Here is a 25,569-nt window from a genome sequence, read left to right on the forward strand (position 1 = left end):
AGAGCAGTCACCATACTGTTGAATGGTGACTGCTCGCAAAAACGATGAGGAGTACAAAGCAGCAGATATCCATGATATCTGCTGCGATGCACCTTTAATAAATTTGCGGAGGGCACATCGGGACCTGATTTCCACGGTAAGTGCACGATAGTGCACTACCGTGATTTCTTAAATATGCCCCATAGTTCCTCACAGAAACAGCAGTTTTTCGTGACTACTGTTCCAAAAGAAGAATATTCATCACGAACTTTCATTCCTTATCATTGCATAAGGAATAAAAAGTGAATAAAAAAGGTGCTTGTTAAATATGCTCCTAAATGCTTAAGAATCCAAGTCTTCAAAAAATAAATGTTATTCCTAATCCTCAAACATTCATGTAATACACAAAACTGACTATACAGTTAATTGCGCACCATATGTATCACTATATCCTCATCTGTTGACGTCTCACGCCACCCAGAGCACCAGAACGTAACATCCCTTTAAATAGGCGCTGACGTCACATCAGAGCCACGCCCACCCATACCACTGGGCGGAGATTGCAGGGATTCAATGACGTTCACACTTCGCTCTTTTCCTCCGATGTCGCCATGCAAACAGAGCTAGGCAGACACGGGTAGGATGCCAACATGCGGCGCATGCGCGGAATAGCGGATCCGGAGGCTTCACATCACACAGCTGCCTACTGTACTGTATGAGCTCCGCTCCTTCCCGGCCATTTACTGCACCAGGATCATTACCGAGTACTCGTCCAGTGTCAGACCCTACCAGTGCGGCTCTGGAATGCTCGGTGCTCTGATCAGATTGGGTGAGGATGCGTCAAGCTCGCTGTCGATATGTGAATAGAGTGCGCTCAGGTGTAGGCTTAGTTTGGGTGGTCGCTGCTGATTGGCTGCCCCCTGCACACGACCTCTTCGCGCTCTTATTTGGGGTCCCTCAGTACCTTGAACACTGGTCTGTGATTGGCTGAGTGTCTGGGGCCCGCCTGTTGCGCAGGGATGTGCGCTAGTCTTACAAGGACGGAGTTCCCCTTGTGTTTGGAGCAGCCAACTTGTATCCATGACGGAGTTTAACATCCATACCTTCTTTCACCCCACTGGTTAAATAGCCAATACATTAAAGCTGCTGTACCCAAACCAGCTTTCCACAGACCTATGATAAAATATAAATTATATGGGAACTTTCTGGCAAACGCAGGATTTATAGCTAGGGGTATTATTACCTTTTATCTAAATAATATGTATTATCATCGGCATGTTTAGTCATAGGTTGCTTCGGATTCCATAGTGCTGGACAATCCATCTTATGACATGAATATAATAAACATAATAACAGACACATGAATACAATTAAACATGATAACATGTACATGGCTAGTCATGAGATGGCAATTACATCTAGCGCAGATACTGGTAGCAATGTCAGGCCTGTCTGTGAACAAACACCAGAAGATTCAGCTTTAAGACGTGACTTCAGGGTCATATGAGGTGGATGGACATGAGAAATAGGACCATTCTAGAGGGAGAAGGTAATGAGAGACAATAGGTGCAAACAGGACACAGGTAAATGGAAGAAATAAAGGGAGTGGACATATGAGGATCTATTGGGGGGTAGGGTAGGCAAAAGCATGAAGAGGTAAGTTTTGAGGAAGCATTTTAAGGCTTGTAGATATGTGTTTGCATACTCTTCAAATACTATGACGTACTTTGCAAAAAGGAACCAGTACAAGTGCGTGTGTAGTGCTAAAGTTTTTCTAGTTTAGAGGGGGGATTTCAGGCACCTGTAATTACCACCATATCTTCCTTTATTTCTTTTAGCTACAGCCTGATCTATGAGGAATGCTGAGATATATAAATCCTAAACTGAGAAAAAGCAACAATTGAGATGTGAAATAGTAACTTAACATGTAAAATATTTTATATGTTTAAATGAGGCCTTTACTCAAGTTGCTTAGTGAGAATCTTTGTTGGAGCCGGTGGGCTTTACTTCCTGTAAAATTTTCTATCTAGTGAATTGAGGAATGTTTTTATTATTATGAAGACAAAAGCTATATTTTAATGGACTTCACTGTAAATGTTTTTGAAAGATCATAAACATTAAAGTCTGCAATATGTGACATGTTTGTTGGTTTATAAATAATAGAAGACTGTGAAGTTACATTATGATTATATATATATTTTAAGACATTTAACTTTGTTTTTGTTTTAAAAGAAATGGACCTTTTGTGTTTAGATACCAATCAGCCTAATTCTCCTATGGCACATATGTAATCTTCACACCTCTGAGTAGAGCTTCAGATCTTGTTCTGTCAGTAGGAGGTGGTTTTCAAAGTAGAATAAATCTTATCCTGGGACAACATGATTCTGAATATCCCTTTTAGCTCCATTGAGTTGGTTTATATTGGCTGGATTTGTGGTTGTGGGAAATCTTTTAAATTTTATTTTTATAAAATTCATAACTTATTTTCTCAATATCTTATGTTTTGTTTAGGAACATTGAACGTCTTTCAGAAGTAAGGGGCATATACCTTCAACTCGCACTAATGGGGTCCTGATGTGCTGGAGGCGTGTTATAGGCTCTTAACAGATTTTGCTAATGTTCTTCCTGCTCGCTTTGTGGCAACTAGCTGAGCCTCCAGTTTCACAGGTAAGAACTCCACTCTTCACAGGTGACATCCTGTCACTTTGTAATGGCAATTTCATAGGGCGTTAATGAGTGTGTGTTTTTGTAACTAGTGTTATAACACACATTAAATTGGCAAATGTTAACTCCTTCACAATCCCTTCATGTTTAATTTATACCTTCATGACCAGACCACACCACACTTCACAGTTTTGCTGTGTGATGGTTAAACTAGTAATGTTACTTTGTGTCAGGGATACAAGGAAATCTTAGCTCTTGTGTGTAATAGATTTTCTTTGGTTGCACTGATAAAGCGTATCCCTTGATCTCTTGATTAAGACCCCAGTGTGGTTTAGTGTGTGTCACCAGGACACACTATCTGCTCTTCCGTAATCCCTGGACCCACTATAAAATGGACTAAAAAGAAGTTTGTCTGTTATACCATCAAAAGAAAGCCCTGTTTCTTCAGAGAAATCCAAAATAAAGCTTATATTTGATTAAAAAAATAAAAATTATTACTGATGAAACAGGTGCAACCAAAAAAAATATTGTCATGGTTATGAATTGGTTGAGGATCAAATGAACGGCTACTATTTGAAATAATATATTTGGTGCTCCATTTTACACCCCAAAAATATAACTGCCAATATTGTTTGTGTTTTACTTTTTTTTTTTTCCACTCATTCTTTATGATGTTTGTTAAATGGAAGGTTTCACTCTTGTCCGTATAATACTACTCTAGCAGCCGTGTGAAATCGGATTCCTTGCATATTTGAGTTTGCCGAGCTTTAGCTCACCTGTCAGCTAATTGTCTTCCTGTAACTTTTATTACCGAGCTGCTTTGGAGGTAATATGCAACACACCTGGCTATGTTACACTTCTGTGTGTTTAAGCAGTGAGCAATCACCTGTGACAGAACTAGAAAGAGATTCTTTGTTTAGTTAAGGTTCTATGTTTGTGTTTCTTTCATGCCTGTGTTTTGAGTGGATATGGGTTTTACTGCTTTTGATCTACACCTTTTGAAAGTCCTCATCCAAAAATTGAATTCAGCATATAGGAATATATTTGTGTATATTGTGCAAACATGTTGTCATAGCAATGGAACAGCTGTTTCAAATGGCACAAATTTAGACATCTTTTTCTTTGATGTAAGTGGGAGCCGGGTAGCTTGGGTGGCACATGAAACGTTCTGGTCTCTTTATATTGATGTAGTCAACAGATGCAAATAGAGGCAGATAATTTATTGGGGTCATTCATTTATGCAATTGCAACATATATACAGCAGGTGTATGGAAGTATACGGTTCAGTTACTCCCAACAGGTGTAAAATTTTATAGAACTGTATTTTTTAAATTTGTCCACTTTCCAATAAATGTGTTTGATTCATACATAAGGTATTTCTAAGCTTTAATGTATAAAATACAGAATTGCCTTGTTCTGTTCAATTTAGTTTGTCTGGCTATCAGATGCTGCTATGCAGCTTTAGGATTGTTTGAGTCTTCCGCTTCACAGTTCATTTTGTGTTACCTTCTCTGCAAGTGTTGTCTATGTCTAGGCAGGATTTAAACAGATGCTGGTCCAACTGGGCTACATGCAAGATGATGCTGGTTTTGTACAGGGGAGACCAACACCTGTTTGGTGTGACTATTATGCATAGTGGCCTAGTGGTTAGCACGTCTGCCTCACAGCACTGGGGTCATGAGTTTGATTCCCGACCATGGCCTTATCTGTGTGGAGTTTGTATGTTCTCCCTGTGTTTGCGTGGGTTTCCTCCGGGTGCTCCGGTTTCCTCCCACATTCCAAAAACATACTGGTAGGTTAATTGGCTGCAATCGAAAATTGACCCTAGTCTACCCCTCTCTGTCTGTCTGTCTGTCTGTGTGTGAATGTGAGTCTATAGTAGGGAATTTAGACTGTAAGCTCCAATGGGGCAGGGACTGATGTGAGTGAGTTCTCTGTACAGCGCTGCGGAATTAGTGGCGCTATATAAATAAATGATGATGATGATGATGATGATATAAGGCATGATGATGTTTTTTGCTACAATACCTGCACAAGTAAAGTTTTTATGCTTGAAATCTGAAACTCCTATATTTCCAAATGAAAGCAAATGTACAAACTGTCTAGAAAGGACACCATTTTTGCCAAATTACGTTGTTTATAAAACATTTTTTTATAAACTATTGCATTTTTAGTCTTTTTTTATTTTTTTGCTAATTTTATTATACTGGCTTGCATTTGGGCTTAGTGATTCTGTCAGCATTGCTTGGAGCATTGAGCCATTGAACTTTTAGTTAGATTCTCGAACACCTAGGTTCCTCAGATAGATTTAAGGGGTTCTCAACACTGTCAAATATGACTCGCACTAAGATTAAATATATTAATAGAAAATAAAACATGCACAAATCTAAACAAAGGGGGTGTTTTCAAACATTTAAATGCATAAGTAGTTTTTTGGTATAAATTCAGAAATATTAGAGGTTATTTTAAATAAATACTAATTTCTTACTGGATGTTTTTTTGGGTGGGACTTGGTAAATACTTACTGTTACAACCGGGTGCATGTTACTAGAAAAGAAAAGTGAGAGGCTTATCTAACTTAATAGGCAAATCACATTCTGGGAGGTAAATGTATTAAGTAGCGATTCTAGCAAATTGCCGATATTGCCCTTAAACCCAATGCCGTTTTAAAATATGCTGGAAAAGTCAGGGAATATTGGCGATTTGCTAGAACCGCTGCTTAATATATTTACCCCTGAGTCTCATTTAGAGATAACAGTAAGTCCAGCTCGAAGGAGCAGTTTTAAACCTTGGCAAAACTGTGTTGCGCTGTGAAGAGATTTCCAGTTGCTACAACTAAAATTGCCAGTATATTCCCTGCATGCAAATAAATTATTGCTTTTGAGTCCCTTTTATCGTATAATAGTTTTGTTCAGGTGCATATTTATACTTTTAACCTGGAATAGCAATGTTTGTTTAGCTAATTGTTTGCTTTACTGACCATAGACTTCAGCATTTCTGTAATAACCAGGGGAAATGGTATATTAATATTTTCTATCTGTGCTTTCTGTTGTACTGGTTGGGTTCAATTCTTCATCATAGAGCAAAATGTAGGATCTTTGCTGAAGTTTACAGGTGTAGATATTGACCCCTGCTTGTGAAGTTGACATGCACTAAACTGATAACATGTAAACCACGTTCTTGCAATTGTCTGGTACCACCTGGCATTTTGGGCAAAATAATGCTTGAAAGCTTTATGGTTTCTGCTGGAACATGCCTCAGAATTGCTTATTTATGAGTAAATGATGAAACAAAATTGTTACACACCTACTTTCCTAGCGTGGAGCATATGTTATATGGAAGTTATGATGTCTTGCTGCTGAACAGTGAAGCATATTTTTTTTTCATATGGAGAATTTTAAAAACTTAGTTCGTCTTTTGAAAGCTCAATATATTGATGGTTACACCCTTTATGTACCAGGGCGGTAAGGACTCCTGATTAAATTCCCTCTCCTAAAAAGAAGAACCTGGTATGGAAAGCTTGCCTCAGAGGAACGTAATGTTGCATTATTTTGCTACTGCAAGTCTACAACAAAATTACATTTCACAGAACAAATTAGATCGTTCTTAGCCCTGGGACATTTTAATATTAAGTTGGTGGAGGTGGCAGGAGCCAGACTGCATCCATGTTGCTCCCATGCGACACATTGAAGTTATGTGGGAACACTCCACACAGGAGCGATTCACTTCTGAATATGATGCATCTAATTTTTCCTGAGCATAATTGCAGGTCAGAACCAACTCTATAAAATAAAAAATCTATTATTTTTAAATGCTATTAAGTTATATTTACTAAGGTAAATATAGAGGAAGGAGTGGTGGATTTCCAATCCATATTTGCTTCCAATTGAATGCTGTACATTGCTGTCCGTAAGGGAGGGCGCATGTCTGGAGTAGGGTTGGTAGAGCTAAAAAAAAACATGCTTGATAAAGAGAATAATCAATTTCAAGTTGTATGTGGTCTCTGCCATTCTCTGCACTCCTCAGTTTTTAAACAAGGGATAGTTTCGTTATCAGCTATACTGTCATGGTACAATGATGGCCGTGAATAGGACGTTGTCTTTTCTAAATAAGGTAACCAGGAAAAAAAAACTAAGGGACAAAGGTGGGTGGCGTTGCTTTATTTGTAAATAATAAGATTGAATCTGCCCCTTAAGGTTTAATTAGCCACATTGTTTTTCAGAGCAAGGTGGCTGCGGGATTTGACAAAAAATCTCAGTTGCGAGCAAAAATTGGTGCATAAATTACCGTAGTAGCGGTAATAATGCGCAGCAACGTTGTTTTAAAAAAACAGTGCAGCTATTTGAATCTGCCCCTAATACAGGGCACTGCAGATAGGAATATTTCGGTAGCTCTAGAAAATGGTGCTGGGTGTTTTTCAAATACGAAAAAAACCACCAGGAGAAGATTAGGTGTTGGATGGATTATTATTAGAGAACATAACTGACATGTCGATAAACTGGTGATTCCAATATGCCTGATATGGACTGGAATCTGAAAATTGCCAAATCAGACAGCAGTAGTGTCATTTTGGATTGCTTGCATAAGGCATCTCTCAAGCTTTTATCTAGGCTACCTAAACGCAAAATAACAGTCCAAGAATGGAGACTTGGGGCTAGATTTACTAAGCTGCGGGTTTGAAAAAGTAGGGATGTTGCCTAAAGCAACCAATCAGATTCTAGCTTTCATTTATTTAGTACCTTCTACAAAATGACAGCTAGAATCTGATTGGTTGCTTTAGGCAACATCCCCACTTTTTCAAACCCGCAGCTTAGTAAATCTAGCCCTTGGTATCAAATATGTCTGTAGGAGAGAAAGTTTAGTCTAGTGACCATCAGTCAGTCAGCATGGTTTAATTTACATTAGAAGGGGGGAAAAAGAAGGTGCGCTCAGGACAAAGCAAATTGCAAGCAGCAATAAAGCACAACCACACCATAACAACGGTTTTAGATTGTAGAAATAAGAAATGACTCTCTGGTGGTTGGTAGATGGAGCGCAGGAGTAGCAGAATAAACTACAACAATGCAGTTATTAAATGCAACAGAACTTTTATGCCAGATATGTTCATAAAAACAAAGCAAAGAGAGAGCCAGTATGGTTCTCCAAGGAAGTGGCAGTTATAAGTGCCAAGAAAACTGGATTTAAGTAATATAGTAAGACCCACTCAAAGGAAGATTAAAAAAAAGAATATCGAGCTATTCTGAGACTAATCACAATAAAACATGCTAAAGTGCAAACCAAAGAAGATTCCATAGTCAGCAAAAACTGGCGACCAAATTGCTGCTTAGATACATTCGTAAATGTGGAGAAAACAAAAGGAGATACGGTAAGGCTAAATAATGGAGTGGTGGATATCTATTTAATACAGAAGTGGTGCTACTTGAACTCTAAAAGTAAAAGGTGGATAAGTTTATGGGTCCAGATGGTATACTTGCAAGAGTAGTAAATCACAGAGTTGTGTTTGCAGTGTCATTAACAACACACTTAGCAGAGTTGCTGTTATGTTTTAGTTCAGCTGATTGTAGTATGACAAATGTAGGTCCGTTGCTACAATAAAGGCAGTAGGGATCAATTGAATAACTAGACCTGTGAGTCTCGCATTAATAACAGGGACGTTAATGACACTTAAAAAAAAAAAGTCAAATGGATTAATCAATCTTTTCCCCCCTGAAAGTCGTTTACAACATGAATGGTGATGTAATGTCAACAATACAGGAAAGGGACCTTGGAGTTCTCACCTCACACTTCACATCAACTGTAACTATATCGCCTCTGTAAAGGTCACTGGTAAAAACTCACCTCCATTTACGGTGTACAGTTCTGGACGCCCTATCTACAAAAAGATAATATACAATTTGAGGAAGAGCTACTAACTGGTGTGTGAGCTGCACAGCAAAACTTATCAGGGGACACTTGAAGAGCTGAACATATGCAGCTTAGAGGAGAGAAGGTACTGATATGATGGGCATTTATGACCACCAGTATTAATAGAGCTCAGGAAGGCAAAGGATTTCTAGAACAAAGTAGGGACACGCTTTGTATTTGGAGGGAGAAGAACTGAAAGTTAACATAAGGAAGGATGATAGTCATGAGATGGTCTCCCAGCAGTTGTAGTGGGTACTTGTATAGTAAAATAATGCACAAATGAGTGGGAAAACATATTGCTATGGTCAAGAACTACTATTTGCCCCTTCACCCCCCTCCCAAAAGAATACAAACTGTAAACAAAAGTGCACACACAGAGGGACAGGGTAGATAGACCTATAGGTTTCTTTCTGCCTCACAATGTATGTTTGTGTAATTATTCTGTTTTCCCTAGTCTCTCTTGCATCCCTTAAAATGTTTTTGTGAATTAAGTAAATATCAATAAAACCATTTTATTAGCAGCCAGTGCCTGCTTGGTTCTATGTGTTTCTGCTCTAATCCTTTTTTGTTTTGTGTTTGCTTGTTTTGACCCATATTCTCTAGCAAACCCTGATCACGCCTGAAACAGGCCAGGCCTTTTCTGCTTAATCCCCTCGTGCTGAGTTTCATTCAGAGGGCTAAGAGCTGGCCCAGTTGTGTGTGTTTCTATATAAGAGATGGGGCTAGCACAGCCACATTATGTGTAATCCTTTACAGGACACAGAGCACTAGAAAGGGTCAAATTCTGTATGATCTTCAACTATAGTTTCAGTTTTAATGTTTATCACTATAATCTTTTTAACAAGGGGGAAAAAAAGCTTGTGGCTTCACGGAATAGACAGATATGAAACAACAGTTTTTGGGGGTAAACAGCGCAATCTTACAGAGCGTCACTAGCATAGTCGAATGATAAACTGTCCAGCTGAATGTAGCATCTGATAAGATCTGTGTGATTTGCCGTTTACTCCCATATACCCTGAATTGACAGTTGTGTCTAAAATAGACACCCTAAGACTGCCAATGGTGGGCATTGTGGTTAAAGGAAAAACTATGGTTGACTATATATATATATATATATATATATATATATATATATATATATATATATATATATATGCAAGCAAAAAAAAAGGTAGTGTTGAATTGACAAAAGGACCACTCATTGGCCAAATGATATAGCTTGATAGGTACGATGGACTTACTGGTGGTACTGGTTCCAGTACTGTCATTGACAAGTCATTTTGTGTGTGTGTTTCATTTTAAAATTTTTGGATAAAGCAGCCTCAGTGCCCACTAACAGCCTGTGCAAAGTTAGATTTATTTCATGCCATGTTCATAGCATGCTCGTCTTTAGCCCTTTTAAAGTATCGGAAAAAACATCTCTGAATGGTATATCTTGGTAATGGATTAGTTGTTTTTTTGGGAGGGGAAACGTTTATTACACAATCAATAGAGTATCAATTATCCCTATTACCATAGTTTGAACTCGCAGCAGAGGAGAGCTCATAACAAGCCCCTGTTATTATGATTATGTATTTTTATTTGATTAAAGTAATATTTTTTATAAACTTACATTGAATGTACTTGGAACAAATGTCAAGCAATTAATATTACCATTTCCCACAACTCACTAGATGCACATGTTTTACATCTAAATTAATACATAAAAACAAAACTTGAAAGAGGAGAAAACACAATCTACTTAAAATAATCTATGTTCCATTCCACTATCACAATTATTGTATTAGTTATCTTAAATATACAACTTTAAGTGCTCACAAACACCAACATATTTAGTGTTGGTACGCCCAGTCTCAACGGCTTATTAGATGGAAATGTATATTTGTGTATATACTTAAGTAATATATAAAGGCTTTATGCCAGAAGAAGAGGGTGACGTTTTGAGCTTCACACAGCCCTCAACCCTTTTCTATTTTATTTATTATGGAATAAATTCCTTACAATTTTGAAGAGCCCTGTGAGTGCTTCCTATTTTTAGATAGAGAGATCTCTATCTCTCTCTCTCCTTAGCCAATTCAGTTTGGCTATGTCCTCTCCCAAAAAGTGCAGTGTCCTTGAGTTATCTGTCATGAAGCCTGACGGGTAAGACAGTGGGGCAGGTAGTGTGTAGAGGGGAGGAAACGTAGCCATGCATAAGAGACAGATATGGGGAAAGGTTAGGATTATTCAGAAACTAGGTTAGCGACTGCTGGGTGTGTTTTCTGTGTTTCTGGTTCAAAATAATGAACTGGAGAAAACAGTCATGTTGGAAGGAGTACAGGACTAGCCATGGTTGAATAATCCAATATGGACTAGCAAATGTGAGATGCAGCAACTGCTTATGCCAGTAAAAGGAAGACTGGTAACTTTGTGTGTGGATTGTTAAGAACTTTAAATTGCTGGTCTTCAATACTTTGAAATCGTTTCATGAATAGCCTGGTCACAAGAATGTCTTAATTTTAGACTTTGATAAAACAGTGCAGGTGTGAATATGCAATTAAGCCAAATAATGCAAGTACATCTCCTCCAACAAAACTCATATTGCATACATTAGTGTTTAAAAATAAATATACTATGGTTGAGCAAGAACATATAGATGTCAATTTTTTTCACCATTTAGATTTTGTATGCATTACAAAATAAACTTGATTTTTAAATATTTGCATAGAGGAATCAACTTGTATTATTGTGCCCACTACATTTGCATTATGTCAGCTTTCTGTTGAAGACTCTGCAATTTGATGTTGGAGGCTTTAGCTGTGTCTTCTAGAGCTTAATGAGCCCTGTTTCTTTTTGTTAAGAGGGAACCGTTATACTTTAATTTTGCAAATCCCACAATCCTGTTCTCCATACACTAAAAGCTTCACATAAATCTCTCTGAGGATTAAATGTTAACAAATCAAATGCCTCCTCTGAGATTTCTGTTGTATTAATCACTGAAGAGTGAATTATATTTCCAGATAATTCATTATTTCACTTTTCAAATGATTATATAGCAGTCCCCTCTCTAACACTGGCTTTATCTTGGCACGTTTTAGCTTTTTAGTGTACATTACACCATAGAAAGCCTAAAATAAATATATAAAACAAACGTAGGGTTTACCTATAGGTGATCCTAAGCAGCGAGTGATCTCACCCAGGACACATGACTCATTTACCAACTCGTTGCAGCATTTTCATTGCGAAAGACAAGCTTCCTTGCCAAAGCAGCATAGGTTCCCCAATAACCTCTCATTGTTCTTTGACAAAGAGGTATATTTACTAAACTGTGGGTTGGAAAAAAGTGGAGATGTTGCCTATAGCAACCAATCAGATTCTAGGGGGCATATTCAATTGGGATTCGCGGCTGCACCTATAAAGTGCCAATACGGTACTGCAGCATCATGGACTTCTGCTCACAGACATCCATGATGTCGCGGTGCTGGGACCCGTGCGTCCGAATCCGAATTGTCATTTTGTAGAATGCACTAAATATATAACTGGAATGTGAATGGTTGCTATAGGCAACATCTTCACTTTTTCAAACCCGCAGCTTAGTAAATAGACCCCTGGGTGTCTGTTTAAAAATAGCAAAGACCAGTAGGTGCATTTGTCACCTTAGTTTGTGTCTGTGCGTACATGTGTACAGCATGTATAAGTAGGTTTTATTGTGCTTTGTTTTTATGTCCTATGACACAGTCTGTATATGTGCATTTAGTAATGAATGGGGATGCCGTGCTGCTTATCACCCAAGGCTGAAAGAACATCTCTCCCTTGTGGACAGGAGGAATATTTGCTTAAAACCATAAAGAGGAAACTGCAACCTATATTTAGTTCACAGTATTTTATATAGCATATAAATTAATTGTTGGAAATGGATTAACTATATCACATTGCTTAAAAGTGCTTTAAATCAATATATTTGTTCATATTTACTTACAAGAAGTTAGTCTAATTGAATCAACATTAACATTGTGAGCATTTTGTTTGCAGAATGTCATTGTTTCAATACTGCATTGTTTCAGGTTGGGTTACAATTAGCTTTGTTTTATTAATGAGACTTTACAATTGTATCATCATAGAACTATGCATTAGGTCATGTAAGTGATTAGTTTATATGGATTGTGCCGTGCTGACAATCTGATAACTTCACTTGAGTAATATTCATTTGATTGATCTGAGTTTGTGTTGTCCGGTTTCTAGTCATACTGAAAACATTTTTGATATGAATCATCGCTTTGTATGGGGCTCTTTTGAAAGAGTGTTTACTCACATTAGCGTGTAGCGTGTATATCAAGGAGGTGTGTACCCACATGTAATCTAGGATTGTAATCTTTTTTTTTTTTTTTTTTCCCCTTAGCACTCTCCTAGCACACAATATGTTTAAGAACTTTCAGGATATTGCACACTAATTGCTACTTAAACATTAAATGAAAAAATAGATAACAGTATTGATATAGTTTGCCATGGGAAAGTGCTAAAGATTACTTGCTTGTATTTTATACTAATGATGGTGAGCACTTCTTGTTTGCTGCTTCCCTCCATCTGTTGTCAGATTATCCCCTGACAACAGATGGAGGGACTTATTCAATTTTTTATTAGTTTTAAACTGGTCAGACAATTGATCACTTTGTTGCAGATAGCCAGGTTAATATGACGAGGAAAGGTTAGCCAGTTTAGGCATGTTTACTTTAGAAAAGAGGCGTCTAAGGGGAGATATGATTACTATGTACAAATACATTAGGGGTCAATACAGAGAGCTTTCATGGGAACTTTTTACCCCAAGGACCATACACAGGACACGTGGTCATCCCCTAAGGTTAGAGGAGAGGAAATTTCACAACCAGCAAAGGAAGGGGTTCTTTACAGTAAGGGCAGTCAAGATATGGAATTCATTGCCAGGGAAGCTTGTGATGGCAGATTCAATAGATATGTTTAAGAAAGGGTTAGACAAATTTTTAGCGTTAATTTAAAATGAAGGATAGTAGTGGATATAGGGTAAAAATAGGACTGCAATATTGAGTCTGGGGGGATTTTCACAATTGAAACAGATTGGCGGTTGCTTACTCTGGATTAATTTCAAATATAAGTGCAGGATCGCAGGAGATCCAAAATAGGTTGAACTTGATGGACTGGTGTCTTTTTTCAACCTCATCAACTGTCAACAATATATTGCAATATATGGAGCGAAAAAAACCTGTTTTAATATGGAAGCGGACAGGAGCTGTTTTTGTTTTGTCTTTTTGTGAATCTGAAAATAAAACCAATTTTACACCTACCTATTTCCCAAAATGAGGGACTGCATTGTAGTGCTCCCATTAGGCTAAAAGGGAAATGTGACAATGCTATCATCTCTCTTCTATGACGCCTCTACCAGTTGGAAGGAGCTGGGAGGCTAGCACTAGAGAGACTTGTCTGTCTTTTGACTTTTTAATCATGCAATTTGAGAGAATTGACAAAGAGGAGGGGCAGGTGGTGGGATGTTGGCACAATCATAATTGCCAATTTAGTTATCCAGTTGGGTGCCTCTCATTTGTGAACAAATGGGTGTAAAATTGGTTTATATTGGTAAACCATTTTATTTTATTTTAAATCACCAAACTGCTTTCTCCAGTGACAGATCAACTTCAAGGGAAATATCTAAAAGTTCATATGTGTGTTACTGGTTATAAGGGAGTGCGGAGATAACAATTTGATGCTTTATTGTTTGTTTGTTTTTCCTTAGCTGTCGGATGCAAGCGTGTCATTTATGACTAGCCATTACAGATGGCCAAACAGATCACATGCGTCATGATTGCAGGCAGAATTTATTCTGGGAAATATCATTAAAAGACTTAATTCATTAACTGCTTCATTACCAGAAAGTTTTGTCACGTCATGATCAGACCTATTTTTCCATTTCCGAGATGGCTTCATAACCTATTCTGTACTTTGTCTACTAGTTCAATTTTTTTAACAACTTTTATAAATGGTAGATGGGGTGTTCTTTTTGCAGCATACTGATGTAAATGTGATTTTCTGAACATTGTCAGAAATAGGGGAAAAATAGTTACCTTCATGCAATTAGTGCAGCTCCTGAGTTAAACTGGCAGATATTTGTTGGTGCTGTTAATGAACAAATCCTCAGGGTGGGTGTAAGTGGGTCACACTGCAGTGAGCTATTCTGAAGAACAGGGACATAACGCTTCTTTTGTTTTAGTTTATGTGGGCCCAGAAACATGCTTCCTTTTTTTTTTTTTTTTTTTGTTAACGGTCCACTATCAAATAACATGGGTAATCCATAGGCTTTAATCACAGTCTGCTTTATGCATACTACACCTACTGGTACATGAAAATTTACTCTATACTAAGCTTGTGCTTTTGGGTGGTGGATTCATACTAGAACTAGTAAACTACTCACTATCTCTGGTATGACCGTCCCAATGGTTATTAGTTCCACAGATTGTCTACTTTTCCTGGTAGTGGACTGAACACATAGACATCATATCAGTGTATCTGTCTTGCTCTGTGAGCAGAAGTATATACCATTAGTGGCTCTGGTTTTCTTTCCTATCTAAAATTTTGTTCTTCCCATCACTTGTGGCTTTGTGCAAATATCCAGCTATTTGTGGCTTCTGTTCATTGACTGTTTTTCACTCTCTTCCAGGACACAATGATGATGTCCAGTTTAGGTGACCTCTCTCAGGAGGGTACAGGCACGGTCAAAGGGATGCCTGCTGCAAGCATTCCTAGCAGTGCAACCCCTGGCAGTCTGAATTTCTCCAGGACACTAGAAGAGCAACCTTTCACCATAGAGCAGCCTATGTTCCTGATGACAACCACTGCTCAGGCCATCTCGGGGTTCTTTGTTTGGACTGCACTTCTCATCACCTGCCACCAGGTAATTGGCCCTCCTCTAACCTCATTATGTACCGGCTTGTTCAGCGGGATTTGTCTCTATAAATTGTCTGTTATGTTGAGTGTTACGTCAGCTAACCTGTCTCTCTTAAAATAATGCACTTTTAATTTTGTTTCAGTGTTTTAAACTGCTTCAAAAGTTTGAACATTTTATTTTTAATTCTCAGTCTAATTATTTACTTCACCAGCGTACTATGCAAAATGTTGTACATTTATAAACTCCATATGTAATTATGTTTACTTTTTACTTTTATTTCCTATACATCGGTAATCTTCCGAGAACTCCACCCTGATTTTGAATTCTAGCATAACCCCACCTAGGAAAACAGAAGGATTCTATAGAGGAGGGTTAACTTTTATCTACACCTGTACACTACTTGCACACACAGCATATTTTACTGAGACAGGAATGTCCATATAACATGTGGTGACTGAGGCTGTCTCTCCATCAAATAGGATCCAGGTTGTGGTGGATCAGGGAGCTTGAATGCTATGCAGAGTTTGTAGCTCTCAGCACTGGAAGATCTTTGGTGTTGCTAAAGGGAAACGTGAATTTGACATTTTTAGATGATGTAATTTAATAAAAAAAAAAGTTTGTCCACACAGTGGTATATTTTTTGAGAAAAGTGTTATTTTTACTGTTACAATAACTTTCACATATAAAATAAGCATATGAATAGTAATTGTATATTAGAGGTGTTGCTTTCACAGCATGCACTAGTAGTAAAAACCACTGCCACACATACACAAAGGTCTTTCATGGTTTGTGTTGTCTATTTATAACACAGCAAAAACCAGCAAACAATTCCACACTCTTTTTCATACCACACTGCAAACAGAACTTATTCATTTTTATCAATTTATATTTCTTACCTCCACCGGGGGATCTTGCTTATCATGGGGTTGTATGAGTATTACCTTGTTATATAACAATGTCAGACAAGGGTAAGACACCCCGGACTAAATATTACACCTTCTCTAAATGTAAAGTAAAGCTTCCTAGTGGACAGTTTGACACGGATGGATTGTTCGGACGATGATGCAAGGGTCCGGGGTGAACAGGCCCAGGGTTCTTGTCCGCAGCTGGAGGAACCGGCATGGGCGGTCGCACTGGCGCAGTCTGCGTCTCACTGATTCAGATGCTTGCCCACCTGGTGGAGATCCCCCCCCCCCCCCCCCCCCCCTCAAGGAGAGCCTGTGTAGTCCACGTCCTTGGTTAAAGGCCTGGACCGGTTGAATCGGTTTCTGGACACTCCCAGAACCCAACCACGACGCTGTTAGCGTCATAGGTCTACTCATCCTCTCCTCTGCACTTTCTGATTCAGAAGATTTTTCGGTGGAGGAAGGTGAACTTCCTGGGGATTCTGATCCCGCCTGGTGGGGGATATGGCTGAACCCTCAGGGAGTCAGGGCATTGAGGATATGATAGTGGCAGTTTGTCAGACATTGAAATTATTGGATCTAGAGGAACTTCAGTGAGAACTAGGCCGCTTTAAGTGCAGGAAACTTTGTTGTTTGTTTTCCGGCATCAGTGGAACTTTACAGAGATAGCGGAGTCAGATTGGAAGCAGCCAGATTGTAAGTTGTTTATCACCTGCAGACATTAGAAACGGCCCACTGGAAACAGGTTCCAAAGGTGGATATGCCAGTGGCCGGGTTCGCCCACTGTACTACTCTTCCAGTGCCGAGTTCTGCTGCACTCCCTCATACCACTGACCTTAGGGTGGAGGGTTTTCTTAAATCCATTTTCCTGGCGACAGGCACCTCACTAAGACCTAAGTTGACTTCAGCGTGGGTCGCCCAGACAATGGAGACCTTGGCTGACCAGCTGGTAGCAGGGTTACAAGACTCTTTTATCTTTTCCTGGCTCTATATTTAAAGGAGGCCTTGGGGCTCCTTTAAATATAGGCTGCTCAAAATGCAGCCTCAGTTTCCTCATCTATCTCTGCATCGGCAATAGTGACACGTAGGTCTCTCTGGTTCAGGTCCTGGGGTGCAGATGCAGAGTCAAAGAAATATCTGGAGATTTTTCCCTACTTGGACTCTGCCCTTTTTGGCCCAGAATTAGATATTCTCTTTCAGGCCACGGAAGGTAAAGTACCTTCTGGTGAGTACCCCTAACCCTAGGATTCCGTGGTTTGGGTCTTTTCACCAATCCCTGCAGGGATGGGGGTCCATTTGGTAAGAGGCCAGACCATTAACGGCAGGTCCTCTGTGGCCAGAGGTAATTCCCAGAAAAGTAGAGCTCTACAAAACATGCAGAGCCCAGGCTCCCGGACAAACCGACAGCCTGATGGACCCTTCCCCTCTCCATGACCGTGTGGGTAGGGGGAAGCCTGCTGTGGGTCAGAATTCTTGGAGCGACGTCCTTCAGATCTTGAACAGAGGGGTGATCATCCAGGGGGTCAGCATAGCTGTTCTTAAATCCACCTCTGACCCCCCCCCCCCCCCCCCTCTCTTGTTCTTCTCACATAACGATGACCCTAAATTGAAGCCAGGCTGTCGCTTTGCAAAAGTCATCAGCTGGAATATGACCAGGAGAAGGTTCCTTTCACTCCCTTAGCCCCTCAGACCTCTCTTCAAGAGATGACTGGGCATGAAAGTTTACACTCTTCAGATACAAATCCTGTGGGGGGGGGGGGGGGGGGGGCTAGTCTCCCTACTTCCTGTAGGGCCCCTTGAGCAGGCAGAGGGACTTTCCGTCACTCACAGAGCCCCAGAAGTTGCTGGCCTTTCTTGGGCAGCTTCTGGTAAGCCTGAGGGTTTCCGATTGGCCCCGACACATCAGGTCCACAGACATTCTAAGCAGGGTAGCTTTCCTCCGGAGTTGTAGACACCATGCTGCGAGCCAGGAAACCGACCTCCGCCCACATTTATTACAGAGTGTGGCATACCTCCATTAAGTGGTGCGGATGAAGACTCTGCCACTTGACTAATTTTTCTCTTTCCTGTATTCTAGCCTTTCGCCACAATGGCTTGGATGCTGCGACTTGGGTCCCTAAAGATCCAGGTGTCAGCCTTATTTATCTTTTTACAACTGAACATCGCTGATATTCCAGAAGTAAGAACCTTCCTTCAAGGGGTCCTGCATATACAGCCCCTTATGTTACGCCTACGGCTCCTGGGACCTAAACTTGGTTTTGACCATGCTTCAGAGGCCCCCCTTTGAACCAATGCGTTCAACGGAGTGGGGTTGGCCAGTTTCTAAGCAGACCATCGCTAGGTGGATTACATCCACAATCAAGCAGGCCTACGTCTGTTCCGATCAGCCTGCGCCTATTCGTATTGCCGCCCATTCCACCCGCTCAGTGAGGCTTCTTGGGCTGTGCATAATGGGGTCTCAACAGATCAGCTTCTCTAGGCGGCCACCTGGTCATCTGTCCATAGCTTTGCTAGGTTTTATCAGTTCAATGTATTTGCGTCCCCGGACGCCAGTTTCAGCCGCACAGTGTTGCGGACCAGACTGCCAGAGCGGTCCCTCCCTTAAGGGGTCCTTTGGTACGTCCCCATGGGAAGAAGGGTCCCCCAGGTGGAGGTAAGAGAAGAGGATTTTATACTCGCGTTAAATCCATTTCTCCGAGTCCATCTGGGGGACACTGCGTTCCTTCCCCTCTGCTCTTCTGTGGTTATTCTTTTGGTGTTGTGGTCCCCCCTGCTTCAGGCTTTTTTTATTACACACTGATGTTCACACAGGGTTGCAGAGGGGATATAGCCAGTCAGCAGGAAAGTTAATTATTTGACTGCCAACTCCAAGTTCCCTCATACAACCCCATGGTAAGCTGTGTCCCCCAGATAGACTCAGAGAAATGGATTTAACGCGAGTATAAAATCCTCTTTTATGCTTTCTGATATGATTACAATATCGGCACATCTGCAGAATTGATATAACTTGATGACATGATTTACACCATTGTGGTCTACTATGAAAACAATTGTATGAAGATATTGGACCCAGGAAGCAGGTTGAAAGGACTATTTAATATTGAGGTGTATTTTAATTTAATTTGTATATAGTTTATTTACTGTGTTTATTATTTTCATATATATGTTTATTTTAAATGAAATGTATGTGTGCAACAGGAACACATCAACACAGTTGGAACACACTGCAGCACAATGCAAAACAAAACAAGTATTTTTGAATACATGTGTGTATTATACTATTCAAGACATTTGGATATATATAGTATTTACCTATAGTGTAGGTGTAGTCATCCACTTTTATCTCCATCTTTCCTATGTTACAAGTTTTGATGGAGATCCTTCATTTATGAAGTACCAGACTATATATACACAGATGCTTTACTGAAGTCGATGCCCATGCAGGGATGGGGGAAAGTAGAACATGGTTTTCTAAAGAGCTCATGTACATGTTACTCCATAGTGATGAATGATCTCTATGCTGCCATCTGCTTGTCCTCCATTCCCATATTAAGGAGTAAATCGGGGGAGACAGTAAAGTCACGTGCACACAAGTTGTTTTTATTTCTGGCACTTGTTTATGGATCGTTTTGTGAGGTAAAATGTGTTTGAGACACATAAAATTAACATTTTAGACAAACTGGTTTGGAGATCATGGGTTCACTTGAAAGCCTCAAATATTTTAAAGTCCTCCATCCACCTATGTAGCCATGGGACATACTTACTCTGCTGTTCATAAGCTTATTAGATATATGTGATTTAAAAATTATTCTAATTGTTAGTCTTTATTGGAACAATAGATGTTGGAGTAGAGTAAATCAAAATAATAACCAAATTAAAATATCTATTGTACAAACATTACATAAATAAATGGAGTAGAAAAATGACCAGTGCAATAAAAATGTAGATTTGAAAAATGTATTTCTGTAGTCTGTGCTATTATGCCACACAATTCAGTACATATACATATTGTGTCTGTATTTTCCACAACTGTGAATGGCTCTATTTCCACCTGGTCTTTAGACAGGTGCATCTTCAGATCATATAACACTGCTGCCTCCTTAGCAACATAATCATTACCCAGCAACAGGAGATAGGTGTGCTGGAGACGATGTGGGTTAACCCTGTTTGCATGCATTTTAGCCTAGACTATGAAAAGCTTTTTGATATACATATATATAAATGGTATAACCTACCTTGGTAATATATGACAAGCTAGTGCAAACATCCACTAAATAAGTAGTGTATCTACATAAAAATGTAACATGAAATAACTTTGTGTATGAACATATACTATGATGTGAAAATCTGACGTCCGTGCTGGTAAATAGCAGTGAAATGGGTATAGGTGTATAACTGTTATGATGATGTCCTGTTTATATGGTTTTAAGAAATTATTTCCAAATAGGTGTTTTGGGCTCTCATTATCCTTATTCCCCACACACATAAAATACTTTTTTTTTTTTTATAGATATAAATTGTTTTCAAAGTTTCACGATTTAACAAAATAAAGGAAGAAAAAGTATAAAAAAAGGGACAGTGAGTTATAGGGGGAAATATAGTGTCTAGTAAGGGAGAGAAAACCCCGAACATAAATCATGCAAAACATAACCACCTGTCAACAAAGACCAACACTGTGTCAGGTTTGCCATCTGTTACTGTTAATACTTGCATAGAAAATATTAAGACATAAAACCAACCCATCCCCAATACACACACACACACACACACACACACACACACACACACACACACACACACACACACACACACACACACACACACACACACACACACACACACACACACACACACACACACACACACACACACACACACACACACACACACACAAAATGCACTTGTTTCTTTTGTCTTTTCGTCTGTACCGGTAATACTAATTTGTTTTCCTTTGATCATTATGATATCTAGTGTTGTCTCCACCATGGACAGCAGCAATTCTTGTTCTAGCCAATTGTTTGCACTGGTGTAATTCACGGCAGACAGTGACGGATGATTTTAAGGGAAGTGTTTTGAATTCCACAAGTCAGATTGAGGAGTGCCAAGTGCATGTGAATAGTGAAAGTAAACACAAATGGGGGGGGGGGATTCAATTGAGCGCGTTACTTTTAACATGGCCTGCGCATTAACGTTATTACGGTAATAGTGCACGTAATTACCGTTATTACAGTAGTTTTAATGCTGGTCTTTTGCTCGCAGCTCCCTGAGCTGCGAGCAGAAAGCCGGGTTAATGTTACTGTAATAACGGTAATATCTTTAACGCGACGGTACTTCAGGGGGAATTGAATTCCCGCCATTTAATGAATTCTCTGTTGGGCTTCCCTCCTTGTGTTTCACAAGGTGAGGAGACTATTCCTGACAGAACTTCTGTAATCTGCACCAATGTAGGAGAACTTTTGTAAGAGGTTTCTCTCACGCAGATAGACCCACATAGAAACTTTCTGGACAACTGCAAAAATGTTGTTCATTATCTCCACCCTAGTCCATCTCCTAGGCTGTCTTATAGCCAAAGGGCTCTGGTGCAAAGTAGTATTTAGCATTTTTAATGTAAGACGATGAGGCCCTTTGCCCTTGAAGAATATCTGCATTTAACCTCAAACTTTGAGAGGTGGTAGCAATTTGGACATATTATCTTTGTTTCATTGCAGCATTTGGATTGACTTAATTACACATCTGCTTTGTAATGATAAAATTTACAATAGTAATTTTAGCCCATTATATAAGCAATCTAGTCTAGTCTGTCTGGTTTTGCGTTGTGACGGAGAACAGGAACAAGTTGTGATTTCAGAATGCAAGGCTTGGAATATTATAATTAAAATCCATGTGAGCAAGGTCACTTGATCTCTTTATTAACAAATTAGATTTACTGCCTTTAATGAGAGCAGGCAGTTATTTGCGGAAGATGGGGTGATGCACATTGCTGTAAATGTGGGTCATTGAGCCTTCCAAGAGGAAAATAATATTTTGCAGAACATATTGACAATGCTGCTTTGGAAAGTAAAATTAAAAAGCCATAACCTGTGTTGTTTCTGGATCAGCAGTCTTGTATGCAGCCATTAAATTTATTAAAATTATTTTTTCTGTTAGACTGATGTTTGCATGTGAAAACCTTCTAGTAAATGAATGTGTTAATTGAATGTTTTAAATAAAAAAAAAATCTGAAAAGTATTAGTTTTTAATAGCCAGCACGTTCATACTCAGTTTTTGTTGGTTTTTTTTCCCCAATAATAAAAATGAATTCAATTTCTCATGGTGACTTAAACTGATTATAAGCAGTGATATTGCAGCTGATTATTGAGCGTTTCACCCGATTATTTATTTGTTATGGTGTGTGTGTGTGTGTGTGTGTGTGTGCGCGTGCGCTTAGTTATTTTCTGGCTTTACTCGCAGGCCGCAGTGAAGCAGGAAGAAATCGGGCTGTGTGTAGTTTAGGCTGGCAATACACACTGTGAAACTACAGTAGCCAACTTGGGTCAAATGGTAGGATTGACTTGTGTTGCCTACATCAGGTTCAATGATCTTGTTTTACTTTTTTCGAAATCTATGCTTTTCCTCTGTTGGAGGGTGCTTATATTGAATGTACATGTGCCTTCTGAGAAGTTTGTAAAACTTCCATTTTATGATTCTCGGGTAATCTTTGTGTGGTATTTTGTATATAATGTATCCTATTACATTGATTATCATCAATTTTTCTCCTTAGATATACATGCACCTACGCTCCTACAGCTGCCCTAATGAGCAGAGACACATTGTACGAATCCTCTTCATTGTCCCAATATACGCCTTTGACTCTTGGCTCAGTCTTCTCTTCTTCACCAATGACCAGTACTATGTGTACTTTGATACAGTCCGAGACTGCTATGAGGGTAAGTGTGTTGGCATATAGTAAACGCTTATCCCTGCATTACTTGTCCTGACTGAGAGCTGTACATATAATCCAGTATGGTAGCCCAGTATCTTATAACGTGACATTACGTGTCCGTTTCCCAAACAAGATGCACTTACAGGTAAATGATATGATATATCATTGTTTGCTGAGTAAAACATGGCACTCTAATATGTCTCTAGGCTTTCATTTACAGCCAGTATTCTACCATAATAATACTAGGGACAATGTTTCTTTGCTATTTTATTCTACTTTGGTCAAAATAGATACCAATCTAACAGTCTTCTTTATGTGGGCAGGCTGGACCTGCCATTAAGGGGCACTTGTGTCCCAGAGGACTTGCTCCACTGCCAAATGTATGTGGTCCTCTCAGTCCTTGCAATCATTCCTGGATTCAGTGCTGGAAACTGCAATTATTGCTTGATCTAGGAAAATATTGACCCTTGGCCCGTTCAGAAACTAGAAATAGGGAAGGTTGGTAATGACTTGTATGAATAGTTCAAATTCTTGCATAATGTTTTATTCACCTTTCCTGCAGTTATGGTTATGCCATTGGTTGCTGACACTCCATGTTAAATGCAAAAATTATAAAAATGTTTATTTATTTTTTTCTTCCTTAAATGTGTAATTGAATATGAATATTGCTCCCTACCTCACCTCCAGGTTAAATCCTATTTTCAAATATCATACATTAAACCACTAGAGGGTGCAACTACTTGACCACTGAAATTTGCATCTTCACTAAAATAAAATACAGGAGATGCGCCATCTAGTGACTACTACTTGCAAGTACAAATATCCCAAAAATGACCAGTCTAAAAATATTACCTATGTCGTAAATAAATGTGTATGTGTATATGTATATATGTGTGTGTGTGTGTGTATATATATATATATATATATATATATATATATATATATATATATATATATATATATATATATATATATATATATATATATATATATGTATGTGTGTATATATATATATATATATATATATATATATATATATATATATATATATGTATGTGTATATATATATATATATATTGTACACACACTTTCTGTGTAGGATTGCACAGTAACATAAGTTTGTTCAGACATGAGCTTGCTGATATGGCTTTTTATCTTTGAAATGCAGGAATGCTTCTACCCTCATCTCATCTCAGAGGTGTTGGTATGCGTGACATTAGCTTGTGCTGGTATCGGTGCGTGTAGCAATCAAATGCTGTCAGCTGGGTACATAGAGCGTATGGGGACTTGTCACTTATGCTGCCTATTATATGCACACACATACCGGGTTTACACTCCCCTTTTGGAGCCTTTGACAAGTTAAGTAATCACATGCAGCATCTTGATGACAACCACAGAGGAGTATGACACATTATCATATGCTACTCTCCAAAAGAACATGGTCATCATTACTGGAGTCTCTGTCTTTACGGTGCAAGTGGGGTGGTAGGGTAGGGTGAGATATTTAGCCAAGAGGGCTGGCATCTGGAAATCATTCTAATAGTAGAAATGATTGCTGATCAGTCCCTCCCTTTACCTTGTATGTGCTGTCCAGATCACCTATGCAGTTTGATGGGTTCTGAGATGTCTCCATTACCTGCGTTAAAGTAGAAAACACATTGTTTGGTTGATTTTGTCCCTATTTTCCATCTTGTGCTGTGGAGTTTTATTTAGCGGCAGTGACTTCTAGTGGGTTGCACAGAAAGAAGTTCTTTCCAAGAGCACTGCTGAGTACTCTGACCCAGACAGGGGAGACCTCAGACAACCAATTCTTATCCAGGAACAAGCATAGTTCATGAGGGACAGAATAATGTGTATATGTCATGTCTGTAGGATATAACATGTGCATGTGTCTCATAGATTATAAAGCTTTAGTGGATTGATGAGCTTGCAGGAGTCCCTGGAGAGCCCTGCTGGAGATTTGATTGACTTAAATTTGGATTTGAGGACTGTATTAAAATCTCTGCCTATGATCACTTGTCCCTTGACCACATGTGAGTACTTCAAAATAAAAACAATCTCTGTTAGGAAGGTGCCTGTCCTGCATTATGAGCGTACACTAAGGCTGTAATAGGATGTGGATTTACTATGCTGAGCAGAATAACATTCTGTCCCTGTGGGTCTGTAATAGACGTTTCAACAGTAATTGGGGCAGATTAGTGTGAGGATGGCAATGCTTTTTGTTTTTCAAGGTCCCATAAAAAGTCTTGTGGAAAAGCTTTGTAAGTGTGCGAAGTGCTTCTCCTGGGGTGTTTTCTGTTGAG

General features: G+C 39.1%; 1 protein-coding gene across 2 annotated transcripts in view; it reads left to right on the forward strand.

Annotated features, from left to right (window-relative positions):
• Positions 1-565: 565 nt before the first annotated feature.
• The window catches only part of TMEM184B (transmembrane protein 184B), a 50,329-nt gene continuing 25,325 nt past the window's right edge, over positions 566-25,569 (forward strand). The window contains exons 1-4 of one of the 2 annotated variants that reach the window (XM_075182950.1): positions 566-808; positions 2,491-2,646; positions 15,212-15,445; positions 23,105-23,270. In XM_075182950.1, coding sequence (XP_075039051.1) covers positions 2,596-2,646; positions 15,212-15,445; positions 23,105-23,270 — 451 coding nt within the window. In that variant the 5' untranslated portion in view covers positions 566-808; positions 2,491-2,595. The remainder of the gene's footprint in view (positions 809-2,490; positions 2,647-15,211; positions 15,446-23,104; positions 23,271-25,569) is intronic. The other variant, XM_075182951.1, reaches the window with a different exon arrangement.

Source organism: Mixophyes fleayi, chromosome 8 (genome assembly GCF_038048845.1).
Source record: "Mixophyes fleayi isolate aMixFle1 chromosome 8, aMixFle1.hap1, whole genome shotgun sequence".
NCBI lineage: Eukaryota > Metazoa > Chordata > Amphibia > Anura > Limnodynastidae > Mixophyes > Mixophyes fleayi.